Here is an 18,191-nt window from a genome sequence, read left to right on the forward strand (position 1 = left end):
TTATCCTGTGTGATACGGTATGTTGAGCCTCTGTGTCTAATCCTGTGTGATACTGTCTGCTGAGCGGCAATATCTAATCCTATCATGTGTGATACTGTCTGCCGAGCCACTGTATCTAATCCTATCATGTGTGATACTGTCTGTTGAGCCGCTGAATCTAATCCGGTCATGTGTGATACTGTCTGCTGAGCTGTGTATCTAATCCTATCATGTGTGATACTGTCTGTTGAGCCGCTGAATCTAATCCGGTCATTTGTGATACTGTCTGCTGAGCCGCTGTATCTAATCCTATCATGTGTGATACTGTCTGCTGAGCGGTGTATCTAATCCTATCATGTGTGATACTGTCTGCTGAGCCACTGTATCTAATCCTATCATGTGTGATACTGTCTGCTGAGCGGTGATATCTAATCCTATCATGTGTGATACTGTCTGCTGAGCCGCTGTATCTAATCCTATCATGTGTGATACTGTCTGCTGAGCCACGTATCTAATCCTATCATGTGTGATACTGTCTGCTGAGCGGTGTATCTAATCCTATCATGTGTGATACTGTCTGCTGAGCTGTGTATCTAATCCGATCATATGTGATACTGTCTGCTGAGCTGTGTATCTAATCCTATCATGTGTGATACTGTCTGCTGAGCTGCTGTATCTAATCCTATGTGTGATACTGTCTGCTGAGCCTCTGTATCTAATCCTATCATGTGTGATACTGTCTGCTGAGCCACGTATCTAATCCTATCATGTGTGATACTGTCTGCTGAGCCACGTATCTAATCCTATCATGTGTGATACTGTCTGCTGAGCTGCTGTATCTAATCCTATCATGTGTGATACTGTCTGCTGTGCTGTGTATCTAATCTTATCCTGTGTGATACGGTATGTTGAGCCTCTGTATCTAATCCTATCATGTGTGATACTGTCTGCTGAGCCACGTATCTAATCCTATCATGTGTGATACTGTCTGCTGAGCTGTGTATCTAATCCTATCATGTGTGATACTGTCTGCTGAGCCACGTATCTAATCCTATCATGTGTGATACTGTCTGCTGAGCTGTGTATCTAATCTTATCCTGTGTGATACGGTATGTTGAGCCTCTGTGTCTAATCCTGTGTGATACTGTCTGCTGAGCGGCAATATCTAATCCTATCATGTGTGATACTGTCTGCCGAGCCACTGTATCTAATCCTATCATGTGTGATACTGTCTGTTGAGCCGCTGAATCTAATCCGGTCATGTGTGATACTGTCTGCTGAGCTGTGTATCTAATCCTATCATGTGTGATACTGTCTGTTGAGCCGCTGAATCTAATCCGGTCATTTGTGATACTGTCTGCTGAGCCGCTGTATCTAATCCTATCATGTGTGATACTGTCTGCTGAGCGGTGTATCTAATCCTATCATGTGTGATACTGTCTGCTGAGCCACTGTATCTAATCCTATCATGTGTGATACTGTCTGCTGAGCGGTGATATCTAATCCTATCATGTGTGATACTGTCTGCTGAGCCGCTGTATCTAATCCTATCATGTGTGATACTGTCTGCTGAGCCACGTATCTAATCCTATCATGTGTGATACTGTCTGCTGAGCGGTGTATCTAATCCTATCATGTGTGATACTGTCTGCTGAGCTGTGTATCTAATCCGATCATATGTGATACTGTCTGCTGAGCTGTGTATCTAATCCTATCATGTGTGATACTGTCTGCTGAGCTGCTGTATCTAATCCTATGTGTGATACTGTCTGCTGAGCCTCTGTATCTAATCCTATCATGTGTGATACTGTCTGCTGAGCCACGTATCTAATCCTATCATGTGTGATACTGTCTGCTGAGCCACGTATCTAATCCTATCATGTGTGATACTGTCTGCTGAGCTGCTGTATCTAATCCTATCATGTGTGATACTGTCTGCTGTGCTGTGTATCTAATCTTATCCTGTGTGATACGGTATGTTGAGCCTCTGTATCTAATCCTGTGTGATACTGTCTGCTGAGCGGCAATATCTAATCCTATCATGTGTGATACTGTCTGCCGAGCCACTGTATCTAATCCTATCATGTGTGATACTGTCTGTTGAGCCGCTGAATCTAATCCGGTCATTTGTGATACTGTCTGCTGAGCCGCTGTATCTAATCCTATCATGTGTGATACTGTCTGCTGAGCGGTGTATCTAATCCTATCATGTGTGATACTGTCTGCTGAGCCACTGTATCTAATCCTATCATGTGTGATACTGTCTGCTGAGCCGCTGTATCTAATCCTATCATGTGTGATACTGTCTGCTGAGCTGTGTATCTAATCCTATCATGTGTGATACTGTCTGCTGAGCAGTGTATCTAATCCTATCATGTGTGATACTGTCTGCTGAGCTGTGTATCTAATCCTATCATGTGTGATACGGTCTGCTGAGCTGCTGTATCTAATCCTATCATGTGTGACACGGTCTGCTGAGCTGTGTATCTAATCCTATCATGTGTGATACTGTCTGCTGAGCTGTGTATCTAATCCTATCATGTGTGATACTGTCTGCTGAGCTGTGTATCTAATCCTATCATGTGTGATACTGTCTGCTGAGCGGCTGTATCTAATCCTATCATGTGTGATACTGTCTGCTGACCTGTGTATCTAATCCTATCATGTGTGATACTGTCTGCTGAGCTTCTGTATCTAATCCTATCATGTGTGATACTGTCTGCTGAGCTGTGTATCTAATCCTATCATGTGTGATACTGTCTGCTGAGCCGCTGTATCTAAGCCTATCATGTGTCATACTGTCTGCTGAGCCGCTGTATCTAATCCTATCATGTGTGATACTGTCTGCTGAGCTGTGTATCTAATCCTATCATGTGTGATACTGTCTGCTGAGCTGCTGTATCTAATCCTATCATGTGTGATACTGTCTGCTGAGCAGTGTATCTAATCCTATCATGTGTGATACTGTCTGCTGAGCTGTGTATCTAATCCTATCATGTGTGATACGGTCTGCTGAGCTGCTGTATCTAATCCTATCATGTGTGACACGGTCTGCTGAGCTGTGTATCTAATCCTATCATGTGTGATACTGTCTGCTGAGCTGTGTATCTAATCCTATCATGTGTGATACTGTCTGCTGAGCTGTGTATCTAATCCTATCATGTGTGATACTGTCTGCTGAGCGGCTGTATCTAATCCTATCATGTGTGATACTGTCTGCTGACCTGTGTATCTAATCCTATCATGTGTGATACTGTCTGCTGAGCTTCTGTATCTAATCCTATCATGTGTGATACTGTCTGCTGAGCTGTGTATCTAATCCTATCATGTGTGATACTGTCTGCTGAGCCGCTGTATCTAAGCCTATCATGTGTCATACTGTCTGCTGAGCCGCTGTATCTAATCCTATCATGTGTGATACTGTCTGCTGAGCTGTGTATCTAATCCTATCATGTGTGATACTGTCTGCTGAGCTGCTGTATCTAATCCTATCATGTGTGATACTGTCTGCTGAGCAGTGTATCTAATCCTATCATGTGTGATACTGTCTGCTGAGCTGTGTATCTAATCCTATCATGTGTGATACGGTCTGCTGAGCTGCTGTATCTAATCCTATCATGTGTGACACGGTCTGCTGAGCTGTGTATCTAATCCTATCATGTGTGATACTGTCTGCTGAGCTGTGTATCTAATCCTATCATGTGTGATACTGTCTGCTGAGCTGTGTATCTAATCCTATCATGTGTGATACTGTCTGCTGAGCGGCTGTATCTAATCCTATCATGTGTGATACTGTCTGCTGACCTGTGTATCTAATCCTATCATGTGTGATACTGTCTGCTGAGCTTCTGTATCTAATCCTATCATGTGTGATACTGTCTGCTGAGCTGTGTATCTAATCCTATCATGTGTGATACTGCCTGCTGAGCGGCTGTATCTAATCCTATCATTTTAATTTGCAAAAACGACAACAATTTACTTTCAAAATACAACATTTTATTATTTTTAACATCCGATAAATAAAAGAAAAAAAATATATCTGCTGAACTGCGAGCAGTGAATGATCCCACACAATCCATCGATTTAAAACACTACAGATTATCCGATTACACAAACAGGAGGCTCAGACCTTTTTCCAGTCCACGAAAAAGGGGGGGGGGATGAGGGGGGTACAAAAGATAAGACAATTGCTCCATGTACACAGCTCTAGTCATCCTCTAGGGGGCAGCACTACCGGTGTCATCGAACATCTAGGTAGAAAAATATATATACACAAGAAAGCTGGCACTTAATTGGACATGAGCTCTGTACATTGTATATGTGGCGCACACACTGACCCGCAGCACGTTCGCTCGCTCTGGCGAAACACCCCATCTAGGAATGTGAAAGGCTTTTATCCAATATGGCAGAAAGTACTCGAAACGACTGTACACGCACGTTATTCTATGAATCATTCGCAGTGTTGTACGATAAGCAGATACCATCAAAACGCCAACCAACGGCACCTCACAAGGTCAACCAATGCTCGGACCACAACTTCTCTGTGGGCCCCGTAGCAGCGTCATGGCTGCCCAGTGGTAGTCCCGCTACTGGTGACAGACCGTCCTTTGCCAACAAATCTGAGCAGAAATTTACCAACCCCCAACAGAATATTGTAGTGATATTAGCACTGGCAGTCTAAATTTCCACTCTCCATGATTTAAAGGGCAGTTCCAGTCGCACTCAATACTAATATCAGATATGCAGAAATCAGTCCTCAGCTTCTTCTTATAAATTTTGGGTGTATAAAATTAATTTTTAGTCTGAAAGTTCTGTCCGATTAGGCCTTAAAATCGAGCATTGAATTTGTGTTCTCTCTGGGAGGAGCTTTCTCCTGTGCTCATCGTCGCCCCCTGGTGAGTAATGCATTTTGTATGACAAGACAAGAGGAGATCATTTCTGGCTCACAAAAGTGGTTGTCACTTTAAGTCGTTAACAACAAATATAACACTGCCCCCTATGGACAATTATGTTTAACTGCAGGTTGGACAACTCTTGTAGATGACTGGAAGTGCCCTTCAAATGGTTCAGGTACCCGGGAAATAAGGTGAAAGGCCCCGTAATATAAACTAATATACTATAAGAACACTTTATTACGCATTTCATACTCCAACATGGTTCGGACACTAAGCTTATCCTGCCAGTGTGCCAGGGAGGGGGTTGAGGTCTGCCATGTTATTGGTTGGACCCGCTCAGGGTAACCAGCAGTTTCAATCAGTTACTTAAGACAAATCTTAGTGCAGGAGACATGGAGAACATCCAACGCCTCGGGAATCCGATGTACAACGGTGATCATGTATCAAAAACTTGGGCGGTGCTGCCCAAAAATGGCGGCATCGGCAAGCCACGCCCCCTGAAAACCCCTTTTGGAGCGGTTGGTCCTTGGTTGAGAAGAAAACAAAAATTGCAAAAAATTTTTTTTTTTTAATTCCACCTTATGTAAGATGCGCCAATTCTCCGGCTGATACATGAGCCCCAATGTGTGATTTTTGAGGTTTTTTTTAATGCTCGTTGACAATAGAATAATCCCAAACTTGTAAACATTTTTAAATAAATAAGACATATTACAATGAAAAAGGCTCCCGAAACAATGTATCAATATAAAAAAAACTATGAAGCGGTGGGTAATGAATAGCGGACAAGATGGCCGCCAGCCTGTATCGCAAGATATTTTTTTTCTCATTTTTATTTTATTGCAATTGAGCGTTTGCTGCTTGTTTTAAAACTGGTTTATATTTTTTTATATGAAGTACTAGAGGGATCGGGACGTAGCGTGAAGCGGCGAGGTTACAGGAGATCTGGACACGGAAACATCAGGAAGGGCGAGAATAAAAACCACAAACTTATTTCAATAGAAGTTTTGGGTGGGGTGAGAGGGTAGACACGGCGGTTCTGCTTTTACGCTGCAGCAATTCCGTTTAGATGAAAAAAATTAGGGTTACAAAATAACGCCTGGTTCGTCACTACATGATGGATCCGTAAAAAAAAAAGTTAATCCTTAGACATTAAAAAAAAAAAATACAGGGACTCCCATATCAGCCACAAAAAAACACAATATACTAGAATCGCACCACAAAATTTCGCCTTTTACGATGACTAAATTTCACTTGCAAAATGTAGTGTTTATAACCCCAGGTCCTAAAATTGTAATATTTATAAAAATTCTCCAATTTTGAATTTATTTTACCTCAAATTTTCTGTCCAGTGAAACATTTTATTCGCAACGTCTTTAAATTAAACCAACAGGAACAGCCCGCCTGCGCGTAATGATTTGGCTGCGTTATAATAACGCAATGAAGATCACAGCAGACCGGCAATCCGCCAAACACATAAAAAGATTTATGGCTTTGTTTAGTGCAGATTATAATCTCGTGGATTATTTATAAACCCCCCTTCACCTGGGCAGAAAATGGAGGCAGGAGGTGTGAAACGAGCCGGTGGAGTTTTTATAAATGAAGATCCTGTAAATGGAGAACGCAGGACACAAAATGGCTGCTACCCCGATGCAGAGGTTAAGGGAGGGGCAATAAAGAAAATGGCTGCAGCCGCTCATTGGAGAACATGGCTGGTGCAGATGGGGATTTCAGTACCTGACATGGTTATATTATAGTGCACAGAGAAGTCTTAAAAATAGATTATAATTTATTTATAGTAATAAAAAAAAAAAAATTGAAATAAATATCAAGAGGGAATCAGCCCTAAACCCATTTAGTACATACAAATTTTTGCCCAAAAGATTGTTTTTTTTTTCTGGGTGGTCACCATTAGAATCCGCTTGCAGTTTTTAATCCGCCTCACGCTCTATCCTTCAATATTTGTCAAAAGTCTATCCTCCCTTTTTACAGCGCGGTTTACAAGGCCGGCTCTGGTTGCTATGGACAACTAGGCCGCTTTTCCCTCAGATAGTCTCATATGAAGCCCGGCTCTGGTTGCTATGGACAACTAGGCCGCTTTTCCCTCAGATAGTCTCATATGAAGCCCGGCTCTGGTTGCTATGGACAACTAGGCCGCTTTTCCCCCAGATAGTCTCACATGAAGCCCGACTCTGGTTGCTATGGACAACTAGGCCGCTTTTCCCCCAGATAGTCTCATATGAAGCCCGGCTCTGGTTGCTATGGACAACTAGGCCGCTTTTCCCTCAGATAGTCTCACATGAAGCCCGACTCTGGTTGCTATGGACAACTAGGCCGCTTTTCCCCCAGATAGTCTCACATGAAGCCCGGCTCTGGTTGCTATGGACAACTAAGCCGCTTTTCCCCCAGATAGTCTCACATGAAGCCAGGCTCTGGTTGCTATGGACAACTAGGCCGCTTTTTCCTCAGATAGTCTCACATGAAGCCCGACTCTGGTTGCTATGGACAACTAGGCCGCTTTTCACTCAAATAGTCTCACATGAAGCCCAGCTATGGTTGCTATGAACAACTAGGCCGCTTTTCCCTCAGATAGTCTCACATGAAGGCCCACAGTGTCTGATGGCGTAGTAAAGGTTTTTGTCAGCAGGATCTGTGTATGCATGATCAGGACTAGGCCTTTACTGCTGCCAGGCTGTTTTTCTATGGCAAACAGGTAGGCCTCTAGTGCTTCATTACGAGAATGTACTAACATACCTATAGATCATCATTATCGCTGTAGGAGTAAATCCCTGCTTAACGCTGCTGGTCACGCTTTTGCAAAACAACCGCACAAACCTAATTGTGCGCCACAAAAATAGCCACACAAAACAAGACCCAAATTGTTTTTAAAAAAAATTACATTTGCGCCAGATTTATGTTAACCAGAGCCGGATTAAGGCTGGCGGGGAACCCTGGTCAAAAACTTTGGTGGACACCCCCATCCCACCTCTGGAACCCGAACCATGCGCGTTTCCCTGAAGTCTATAGGTGTTAGAGAGACAGCCGAGCCAGTGAGTCCCTAAAGGCGGCCATACACTTAAATAACTGTTCAGCCAACGGCTATTCCTCCCGACTCCACCATAAAATGCTCGGCTCATGTATTCAATGGGGAGAGGAGAAATACCAAAAAGCCTGTATCTTCTTTGGATATCCGGAACCCCCCATACACATTAGATAAATCGGCCTATCAAATGTGTAGCGCCACCTTCAGACTTCAAGAGGGCCGTACGCATGGGTCTCTTCCTCTTAACCTTCTTAGAATTTCTAAATAGTCATCAGCGATCCCCATTTCTACAAAGTGGGGGGTTCCCGAGGTGAGCAGGGTATACATTACCCATACAAATAGAGTCAGGGCCATAACTAGAAAATATTGGGCCCCAAAGAAAACTTTTGAAAAGGCTCCCTTTACATTTTTCTACAGGCCTTCCCCTGGGGCCAAGGTCATAATTACCTTAAAGGGTCCTTAAATTTAGTAGATAAATATTAGAGATATAAATAGAACCGGCCTGGGCAGGAAGAATCGGTAGTGGAGGCCCCTTAGGTCTTCTAGGTGGTAGAGGCCCCTGGGCATGTGCTCCTTGTGCCCTTCCTATAATCCGACTCGGATGTGAATTTTTTACAATATAAACTCCATTTATAGTAGGAAAAAGGCTGAACATTTTGGAAAATTTTATGTCAAATATCTTCTACCATGGAATGTAGGAACGCAGGGCGCTAAAAAAACAACTACCTGCTGTAAACATTTCTGGAGTCTTACGTGACCCAAGGCAACTCTTGTTTTTGAGAGAATTACCGGGAATATCCCCATAGGTTCCCTTTATCAGGCACCATTATCAATCTTTCCCTATGGGGGTGAATATAAATCGTCTACAGAAGTTTTGAGAAGAGACACCGTAACCCGCGAACGTCGCCAGTCTTTTTGCGAGAATATTTTAAATACCAAGGTTATTTCCACACTGTCGAACATTTACACAATATTGATTATGGTCCTAGTAAGAGAAGTCACACGGCGACATCGCGAGTTGTCAGACGCTACGACCATTCAATATATATTCATTGTGACTATACAAACATGACATCAAATACCAAAAGAGAGCGTCAGCTGTGCATCGTTTTCTAGACAAAAAAAATAACGTGCTCATCCGGAAGGCACAAGGGCTTGTTGTATTGCCAAGTGTTTTTTTTTGTGTGTTTTAAACCATTTTTATATCACGTGCTGCCAAATCCTTATTATCCAAGCAATTTCAAAGAGTTTACCAGAACATCGCGTCCTGGAACCATCTTTGGCGTGGTGCTGCTGGTAACGCCGTCTACTCCGATAATGACTGGGTGCAACCAACATTTTCCTTTTTTGTTTTTTCCTTTTCTTCAGACAGTTACATCATAAAGGCCTTGGAACGGCTTCAACAAAAGGCAAAAAAGAAAAAAAAACTATATCCAAAAGAGACAAAAACAATATTTCTGTACCTTCATCCAGTGAAGACCAAATTCCTTAAATAGATAAACCCTTAAAGTGCCCAGAATAAAAAGGGGTGTGGGGGGAGGGGTTTCGGAGATAAAGACAGTAATCATCGACCATTAGGATTGGATGAAATGTCCTGGGAGCCACGAGGCTGGAAATAATTTAACCCCATCTTGGCCCGTCCGGTAGTTCAAAAGCACGAACAATGGAGGATGAACCTGTGCTCGTATGCAGCCTCTTCAAACCCAAGAAAGTCAAAGCTACACTGAAGCATCTGAAGTGTAAGATCCAGTTATATTTCATTTTTACACGACACGTCCATAGTTGGGAAGCGCCTGCCACCAGCTATCGACCCTCCTAGACATCTCCTGATATGTTAGCTAAAAGTCACTCTTTTGTAGCAGTCGTTACAAGGCCAGGAGGGTGGGGGAGTTCAAGGAATCAGAAGATTGGTCCCCACTGCTGCTGCTCCGACGATGAGCTTTAGAGCAAGACTCGGAGGGAGAAGTCGATGACTCTTGATCCAACACACTCGGGTAGGTGAAGACGAGGTTAGGGGCGCTTGGAGTGCATGGAGGTGTTGAAGACATCACAACGGGTGTGTTGAGAGGTTCCTCGTTGAAGAAGTTTCCACCAATGTTGATCGGTTTAATCACAGATCTCTGCGTTTTGCCAGTGGGGGCGACGGAGGAGGTTCTGGTCTCCTCATCAATGGGTTCTTGTTTGACGACCACTCGGCTTCCCATCATTGAACGGGCAGTGTGAGCGTTGTGGGTGGAGTTGATGCGATCCTCAGCTTGTATTTTGCACACTGGCGAGTGAGCGACCAGCATGAACTCCAGTTTATCCTTCTCCTTTTGCAGCTCGGCGATCTCTTTCTGTAGGCCAGATTTTTCTTGTTCCAGTTTCTCAGTTTCCTGAAAGCAAGAATAAGGATAATGGTATTTAACATAGTCATTCATGGGGGTCATAAACTAAATCCTGTTGAATATTTCCTTTAGAAAACAATCTAATTCTTCCTCCACGCATCTATGAGGCAAGAAAGATCACATGTTTAACTTCTGAAAGGTCATTGAGACATGTTGGTGCTCCGAGAACCCCACTGACTGCTAGAACAATGGGAATGGATCTTCAGAAGTCTTCAAAGCTCTGCCCCTTCAACCGGACAAAGTTTTTCTCGAACAAAGGTAAGAGAGGATCGAGACTCTGAAGAGCGCCAACACTCCAGTGCCTGGACCCAACTGATCTCTCGGACATGTCAGAAGAGAATATTTTGCGCACATTCAATTTATAGGGGTTTTCCATTGAATAACTTTTATGACATATTAATCAGACGCCATGAAAATTTGGCCGATGGGCATCTAGCTGCTGGCACCACCATCGGTCCCAAGAACCATTGAATGTGGCCACACATGAGCAATCACCCTTCATTGAGCCATGTGGGGGTTCAAAAACTCACTCAACGTCTGTACATCACCTCTCAACCAAGCACAGGGGATGGGATGCCCTCGCTCTAGGGATCGTGATGATCCCAGAGGACAGGCCTCCACAAATTAAACTTTTGACAAGTTGGTTCACCAGGAAGCTCCTTTAAGAATTTTTCTGATGACTTTGTCAATGACCAAAGATGGCCACAGATCATATGGCTTATAATGTACAGATAACTAGAGTGGTAAAGTTATCAAACAAAAGCATTCAACATAAAGTGGCTTCGTTCCCACATAAGCCGAAGTTCCTAAACTGCACTGGAAAAATTATGTGGGCACTAAGACGTCTATTTCTAGGAGATAAATTAGATAGACGAGGCTCATAATGCCATAAAACAAGGTGATGAAATAAAACAACTCTGCCCGCGGATGCCGATGATATCAAGCGGTCTGATGAGGTAATCTACATGAGCCCCATTAGGGCATATTTAGCCAACAGAAGGAGGTTCCCTGCTCATGACCCTAACCAATAATTTTGGGATGATGTCTCTGGGTTTAGTACCAGAATCTTGGGTTCAAATCCATGCAAGGACAACATCAGCAAGGAGTGTGTTCAGTCTCCTCAAATTTGTGTAGCTTCTGTCTGGGTTGCCCAAATATTTCCTTGGCTTCTCCAAAAATTGTATGAATGAGAAATTGTGGGTCTAACTGAAAAAAACAAAAAGCTCCTGAAATCAAAATTTTTGTTATGCTTTTTGGTAACTTTTTGGTTTCCACCCTGGAAGTTCATTGATTCCCAACGACTCATTAATTTTATACAAAAAAAAACCTCTGGCTATTATTCGTAGAAGAATGACACTATAGTATTGGACTTTATACAGTAAGATGATGAAATAAGGAACTTTTGTGCCCAATTTCAACACCTCAGTCAGCAGTAAATGAAGGAAACAGACTGGTTACGTACAGCCTGAAGTTTGTCCGTTAACTCTCGTCTCCTGTTGCGACACTTTGCGGCGGCCAGTTTGTTCCTTTCTCTTCTGACCCTCCGTTTTTCCTCTTCTTCAGGTGGCAGCTGTGGATAAACACAAAAAATATGTAACAGGCAGCTCATTGCGGTCAACACAATACCAACAAAATGTAAAAGGACGTTGCCTCAGTAGGAAGCTGCGGTGTCCTGGAATTGAGCAAGTGTAAGGAGCGTGCAAGTCAGAGCAGGAGAGCAGAGGCTCTGTGGTAAGAAGAAAAAGGTTTCACAACTTTCTTATCAGTTGTAATCCAGCAGTTCTGACGTCAAAAGGGAACAGGATTTTGTTTATTTTATACAAGTTAAAAGCTCAGCTGGAAGCAAGAGCAAAGATCAAGGGAGCAATATGGCCTCCGCACGATACAAGGGACGGGAATGTAAAATCACTCAGCGGCTTTATGACCACTTTCCATCCTGACCTTAAGGGGGGATTCACACGAGCGTGTATTCGGTCCGTGCGGGCCGCGTGGTTTTCATGCGGCACGCATGGACCAATACAAGTCTATGGGGCAGTACAGACAGTCCGTGCTTTTTGCGCAGCGTTTGTCTGCTGCGCAAAAAGCACGACCGGTTCAATAACTCTGCGTATTTCGCGCATCACGCACCCATTGAAGTCAATGGGTGCGTGAAAACCACGCAGGTTGCACGTGCGAACTGACTGAAACAGCGCACCAGCTGTCAAAAGGATGAATGTAAACAGAAAAGCACCACGTGCTTTTCTGTTTCCGAACATCCAAACGGAGTGTCTTTGCGATGAGCGAAGCCGGACAAGCGAACCGAACTTCACCGGGTTCGGCCGAACTCGTTTTGGCCGAACCCGGCAAAAAAATTATCGGTACGCGACGTCAGGAGATAGTCACTGTCCATGGTGCTGAAAGAGTTAAACTGTTTCAGCACCATGGACAGTGACTTCCGATCCCAATATACATGAACCTGTAGAAAAAAAAACGAAGTTCTGACTTACCGATAACTCCCGGCGTCTTCCTCCAGTCTGACCTCCCGGGATGACAATTCAGTCCAAGTGACAGCTCCAGCCAATCACAGGCCAAGCACAGGCTGCAGCGGTCACATGGACTGGCGCGTCATCCAGGGAGGTGGGGCCCGATGACGAGAGGCGCGTCACCAAGGACGTGTCACCAAGGACGCGTCACCAAGGCAACGGCCGGGAAGTTCTCGGTAAGTACGAACTTTTTCTTTTTTTTTCAACAGGTTTTTCGATATTGTGTTCGGCATTCACTGTCGAGGGTGCTGAAAGAGTTAGCTCTTTCAGCACCTTGGAAAGTGACGGGCGTCGACTAGCCTCATCTCTATAATGGCGGCTGCGCGAAAATCACGCAGCCGCGCATCAGACACGGATGACACGCGCAGCTGTCAAATGGTTTTTGTGCGCGCAAAACGCAGCGTTGTTTGCGCGAGCAAAAACGCAACGTTCGTGTGTATCTGCCCTAAGAAATCAGCAAGAAAGTTCTGGTTCTGCTGAATGTGCACAAAAAAGTGGAGGGAAGGGAAGTAATACAGCAGATTTATAGAAGGGTCTCAGTATTATAGTAGTTATGTTCTTGTATATAGGAGCAGTATTATAGTAGTTATATTCTTGTATATAGGAGCAGTATTATAGTAGTTATATTCTTGTATATAGGGGCAGTATTATAGTAGTTATATTCTTGTATATAGGAGCAGTGTTATAGTAGTTATATTCTTGTATATAGGGGGCAGTATTATAGTAGTTATATTCTTGTATATAGTGGGCAGTATTATAGTAGTTATATTCTTGTATATAGGTGGCAGTATTATAGTAGTTATATTCTTGTATATAGGAGCAGTATTATAGTAGTTATATTCTTGTATATAGGGGGCAGTATTATAATAGTTATATTCTTGTACATAGGGGGCAGTATTATAGTAGTTATATTCTTGTATATAGGAGCAGTATTATAATAGTTATATTCTTGTATATAGGGAGCAGTATTATAGTAGTTATATTCTTGTACATAGGAGCAGTATTATAGTAGTTATATTCTTGTATATAGGAGCAGTATTATAGTAGTTATATTCTTGTATATAGGGGCAGTATTATAGTAGTTATATTCTTATATATAAGGGCAGTATTATAGTAGTTATATTCTTGTATATAGAGGCAGTATTATAGTAGTTATATTCTTGTATATAGGGGCAGTATTATAGTAGTTATATCCTTGTATATAGGAGCAGTATTATAGTAGTTATATTCTTGTATATAGGGGCAGTATTATAGTAGTTATATTCTTGTATATAGGAGCAGTATTATAGTAGTTATATTCTTGTATATAGGCGGCAGTATTATAGTAGTTATATTCTTGTATATAGGGGCAGTATTATAGTAGTCATATTCTTGTATATAGGCAGCAGTATTATAGTAGTTATATTCTTGTATATAGGGGCAGTATTATAGTAGTTATATCCTTGTATATAGGAGCAGTATTATAGTAGTTATATTCTTGTATATAGGAGCAGTATTATAGTAGTTATATTCTTGTATATAGGGGCAGTATTATAGTAGTTATATTCTTGTATATAGGGGCAGTATTATAGCAGTTATATTCTTGTATATAGGAGCAGTATTATAGTAGTTATATTCTTGTATATAGGAGCAGTATTATAGTAGTTATATTCTTGTATATAGGGGCAGTATTATAGTAGTTATATTCTTGTATATAGGGGCAGTATTATAGCAGTTATATTCTTGTATATAGGGGGCAGTATTATAGTAGTAAAATTCTTGTATATAGGGGTCAGTATTATAGTAGTTATATAGGAGAAGTATTATAGTAGTTATATTCTTGTATATAGGGGACAGTATTATAGTAGTTATATTCTTGTATATAGGGGAAGTATTATAGTAGTTATATTCTTGTATATAGGAGCAGTATTATAGTAGTTATATTCTTGTATATAGGGGCAGTATTATAGTAGTTATATTCTTGTATATAGGGGCAGTATTATAGTAGTTATATTCTTGTATATAGGGGCAGTATTATAGTAGTTATATTCTTGTATATAGGGGCAGTATTATAGTAGTTATATTCTTGTATATAGGAGGCAGTATTATAGTAGTTATAGTCTTGTATATAGGGGCACTATTATAGTAGTTATATTCTTGTATATAGGGGCAGTATTATAGTAGTTACATTCTTGTATATAGGAGCAGTATTATAGTAGTTATATTCTTGTATATAGGGGCAGTATTATAGTAGTTATATTCTTGTATATAGGAGCAGTATTATAGTGGTTATATTCTTGTATATATGGGCATTATTATAGTAGTTATATTCTTGTATATAGGGGCAGTATTATAGTAGTTATATTCTTGTATATAGGAGCAGTATTATAGTGGTTATATTCTTGTATATATGGGCATTATTATAGTAGTTATATTCTTGTATATAGGAGCAGTATTATAGTAGTTATATTCTTATATATAAGGGCAGTATTATAGTAGTTATATTCTTGTATATAGGAGTAGTATTATAGTAGTTATATTCTTGTATATAGGAGCAGTATTATAGTAGTTATATTCTTGTATATAGGGGGCAGTATTATAGTAGTTATATTCTTGTATATAGGGGCAGTATTATAGTAGTTATATTCTTGTATATAGGAGCAGTATTATAGTAGTTATATTCTTGTATATAGGGGGCAGTATTATAGTAGTTATATTCTTGTATATAGGGGCAGTATTATAGTAGTTATATTCTTGTATATATGGGCATTATTATAGTAGTTATATTCTTGCACATAGGGGGCAGTATTATAGTAGTTATATTCTTGTATATGGGGGCAGTATTATAGTAGTTATATTCTTGTATATAGGGGCAGTATTATAGTAGTTATATTCTTGTATATAGGGAGCAGTATTATAGTAGTTATATACTTGTATATAGGGGCAGTATTATAGTAGTTATATTCTTGTATATAGGGGCAGTATTATAGTAGTTATATTCTTGTATATATGGGCATTATTATAGTAGTTATATTCTTGCACATAGGGGGCAGTATTACAGTAGTATATTTATCATAAATGTTAAGATAAATTGTTAAGCCAAAGACTATATGGTTGGTAAAAAGACTTCCCATTAGTTCTCAGTTTCTTCCCCTCCATTTCTCTTTAGATAGTGTTTATTTTAATAATCTCTACTGAGTAATGCACAGTCTATGTCAAAGTATGTTAGACTTCGGAGGTTTACTGCGGATTTCAGGGGTGGTAGAACATTGCATGGAAACATGATTAAGTGTTATTATAATTAATGATGACTTAGATGATGTCTTTGTATTTTTTAATTATTACTTCAAATACCAGAAATACTTTCAGTAAAGTTACAGAACCTGAGAGTGGACAAGACCTTCCGGCCATCACATACCTGTTCATCTCTTCTCCTCCGGCCAGCGGTGGTACCAATGCTTTTGATGACTCCTGGTCTTTGTAGAGCTGCATGCCCGCCTAATGATGGATGATTTGGCACAGGGTGACCATACGGATGTGCTCTGCCATAGGGATTAGACATGGAGGTGATCACAGTTGGTTGAACCATCCACTGTAAATCCTGGCTTGTGGTGATGGCGTTTATGGTGGGAATAAAGGCACTGCTGGATCCTGGCATGTCGTTTCGGTATTTCTGCTGGAATAAGGAAGAAAAGATTAGTCAAGATACAAGTCAGGCTGACATTCAACTTTCAAGAAGGCATGGTTTTTTGGTTAGTTAACAGTGCCTTTTGATCTACCACCCAAGAGAGTATTGAAGGTCAACGAGTTAAGGAGCAGGATATCCAGTTAAGAAATAGGGTCATTGCTACCAAGGTCAACAGAGACAAGGCCCACCGCCGAGCCAAGAGACAAGGCCCACCGCCGAGCCAAGAGACAAGGCCCACCGCCGAGACAAGAGACAAGGCCCACCGCCGAGACAAGAGACAAGGCCCACCACCGAGACAAGAGACAAGGCCCACCGCCGAGACAAGAGACAAGGCCCACCGCCGAGACAAGAGACAAGGCCCACCGCCGAGACAAGAGACAAGGCCCACCGCCGAGACAAGACCCAGCGCCGAGACAAGAGACAAGGCCCACCGCCGAGACAAGACCCACCGCCGAGACAAGAGACAAGGCCCACCGCCGAGACAAGAGACAAGACCCACTGCCGAGACAAGAGACAAGACCCACCATGAGTCAAGAGAAATGGCCCACCGCCGAGCCAAGAAACAAGGCCCACCGCCGAACCAAGAGACAAGGCCCACCGCCGAGACAAGACCCACCGCCGAGCCAAGAGACAAGGCCCACCGCCGAGACAAGGCCCACCGCCGAGCCAAGAGACAAGGCCCACCGCCGAGACAAGACCCACCGCCGAGCCAAGAGACAAGGCCCACCGCCGAGACAAGACCCACCGCCGAGCCAAGAGACAAGGCCCACCGCCGAGACAAGACCCACCGCCGAGCCAAGAGACAAGGCCCACCGCCGAGACAAGAGACAAGGCCCACCGCCGAGACAAGAGACAAGACCCACCGCCGAGACAAGAGACAAGGCCCACTGCCGAGACAAGAGACAAGACCCACTGCCGAGACAAGAGACAAGACCCACCATGAGTCAAGAGAAAAGGCCCACCGCCGAGCCAAGAAACAAGGCCCACCGCCGAACCAAGAGACAAGGCCCACCGCCGAGACAAGACCCACCGCCGAGCCAAGAGACAAGGCCCACCGCCGAGACAAGAGACAAGGCCCACCGCCGAGACAAGAGACAAGGCCCACCGCCGAGACAAGAGACAAGGCCCACCGCCGAGACAAGAGACAAGGCCCACCGCCGAGACAAGAGACAAGGCCCACCGCCGAGACAAGAGACAAGGCCCACCGCCGAGACAAGAGACAAGGCCCACCGCCGAGACAAGAGACAAGACCCACCACGAGTCAAGAGAAAAGGCCCACCGCCGAGCCAAGAGACAAGGCCCACCGCCGAGACAAGACCAACTGCCAAATCAACAAATTCACAAGTTGGGGTGCAAGATCACACAGTCAGACTTCAATAGTTACATGGGTTGAAAAAAGACAAAGATCCATCAGGTTCAACCTTTCTCGATAAATTATCCATGATTCATTGCTTGATTAACCCCTAGCTGTACCACTCAGCAACTATACGTCGTCGCGGGAGGTTACTTCCTCGCGTATAGTTACGGAGTCGTTGCCGGTGCAGTCGTGACTACAGAGCATAGAACATTCCCTTCCACTGAAGTGCAACAGTTACGTCACTGTGCTTGTCCCACCACCAATTTGGATGTTGCATTGATACACTCATTGTGCAACCCAAACATTCCTATGGGTAAGCAGTCACTGTGTAACCCTAAAGGCAT

General features: G+C 42.8%; 1 protein-coding gene across 5 annotated transcripts in view; it reads right to left on the reverse strand.

The window, feature by feature from the left end:
• Positions 1-3,953: 3,953 nt before the first annotated feature.
• FOSL2 (FOS like 2, AP-1 transcription factor subunit) overlaps positions 3,954-18,191 on the reverse strand; it is a 37,552-nt gene continuing 23,314 nt past the window's right edge. For 4 of the 5 annotated variants that reach the window (XM_075863460.1, XM_075863459.1, XM_075863458.1 and 1 more), the window contains exons 2-4: positions 16,221-16,478; positions 11,764-11,871; positions 3,954-10,289 (exon numbers count right to left, since the gene is read on the reverse strand). In XM_075863460.1, the coding sequence (XP_075719575.1) occupies positions 9,780-10,289; positions 11,764-11,871; positions 16,221-16,460 (858 nt within the window). In that variant the 5' untranslated portion in view covers positions 16,461-16,478 and the 3' untranslated portion in view covers positions 3,954-9,779. The remainder of the gene's footprint in view (positions 10,290-11,763; positions 11,872-16,220; positions 16,479-18,191) is intronic. The other variant, XM_075863456.1, reaches the window with a different exon arrangement.

Source organism: Rhinoderma darwinii, chromosome 4 (genome assembly GCF_050947455.1).
Source record: "Rhinoderma darwinii isolate aRhiDar2 chromosome 4, aRhiDar2.hap1, whole genome shotgun sequence".
Lineage (NCBI taxonomy): Eukaryota > Metazoa > Chordata > Amphibia > Anura > Rhinodermatidae > Rhinoderma > Rhinoderma darwinii.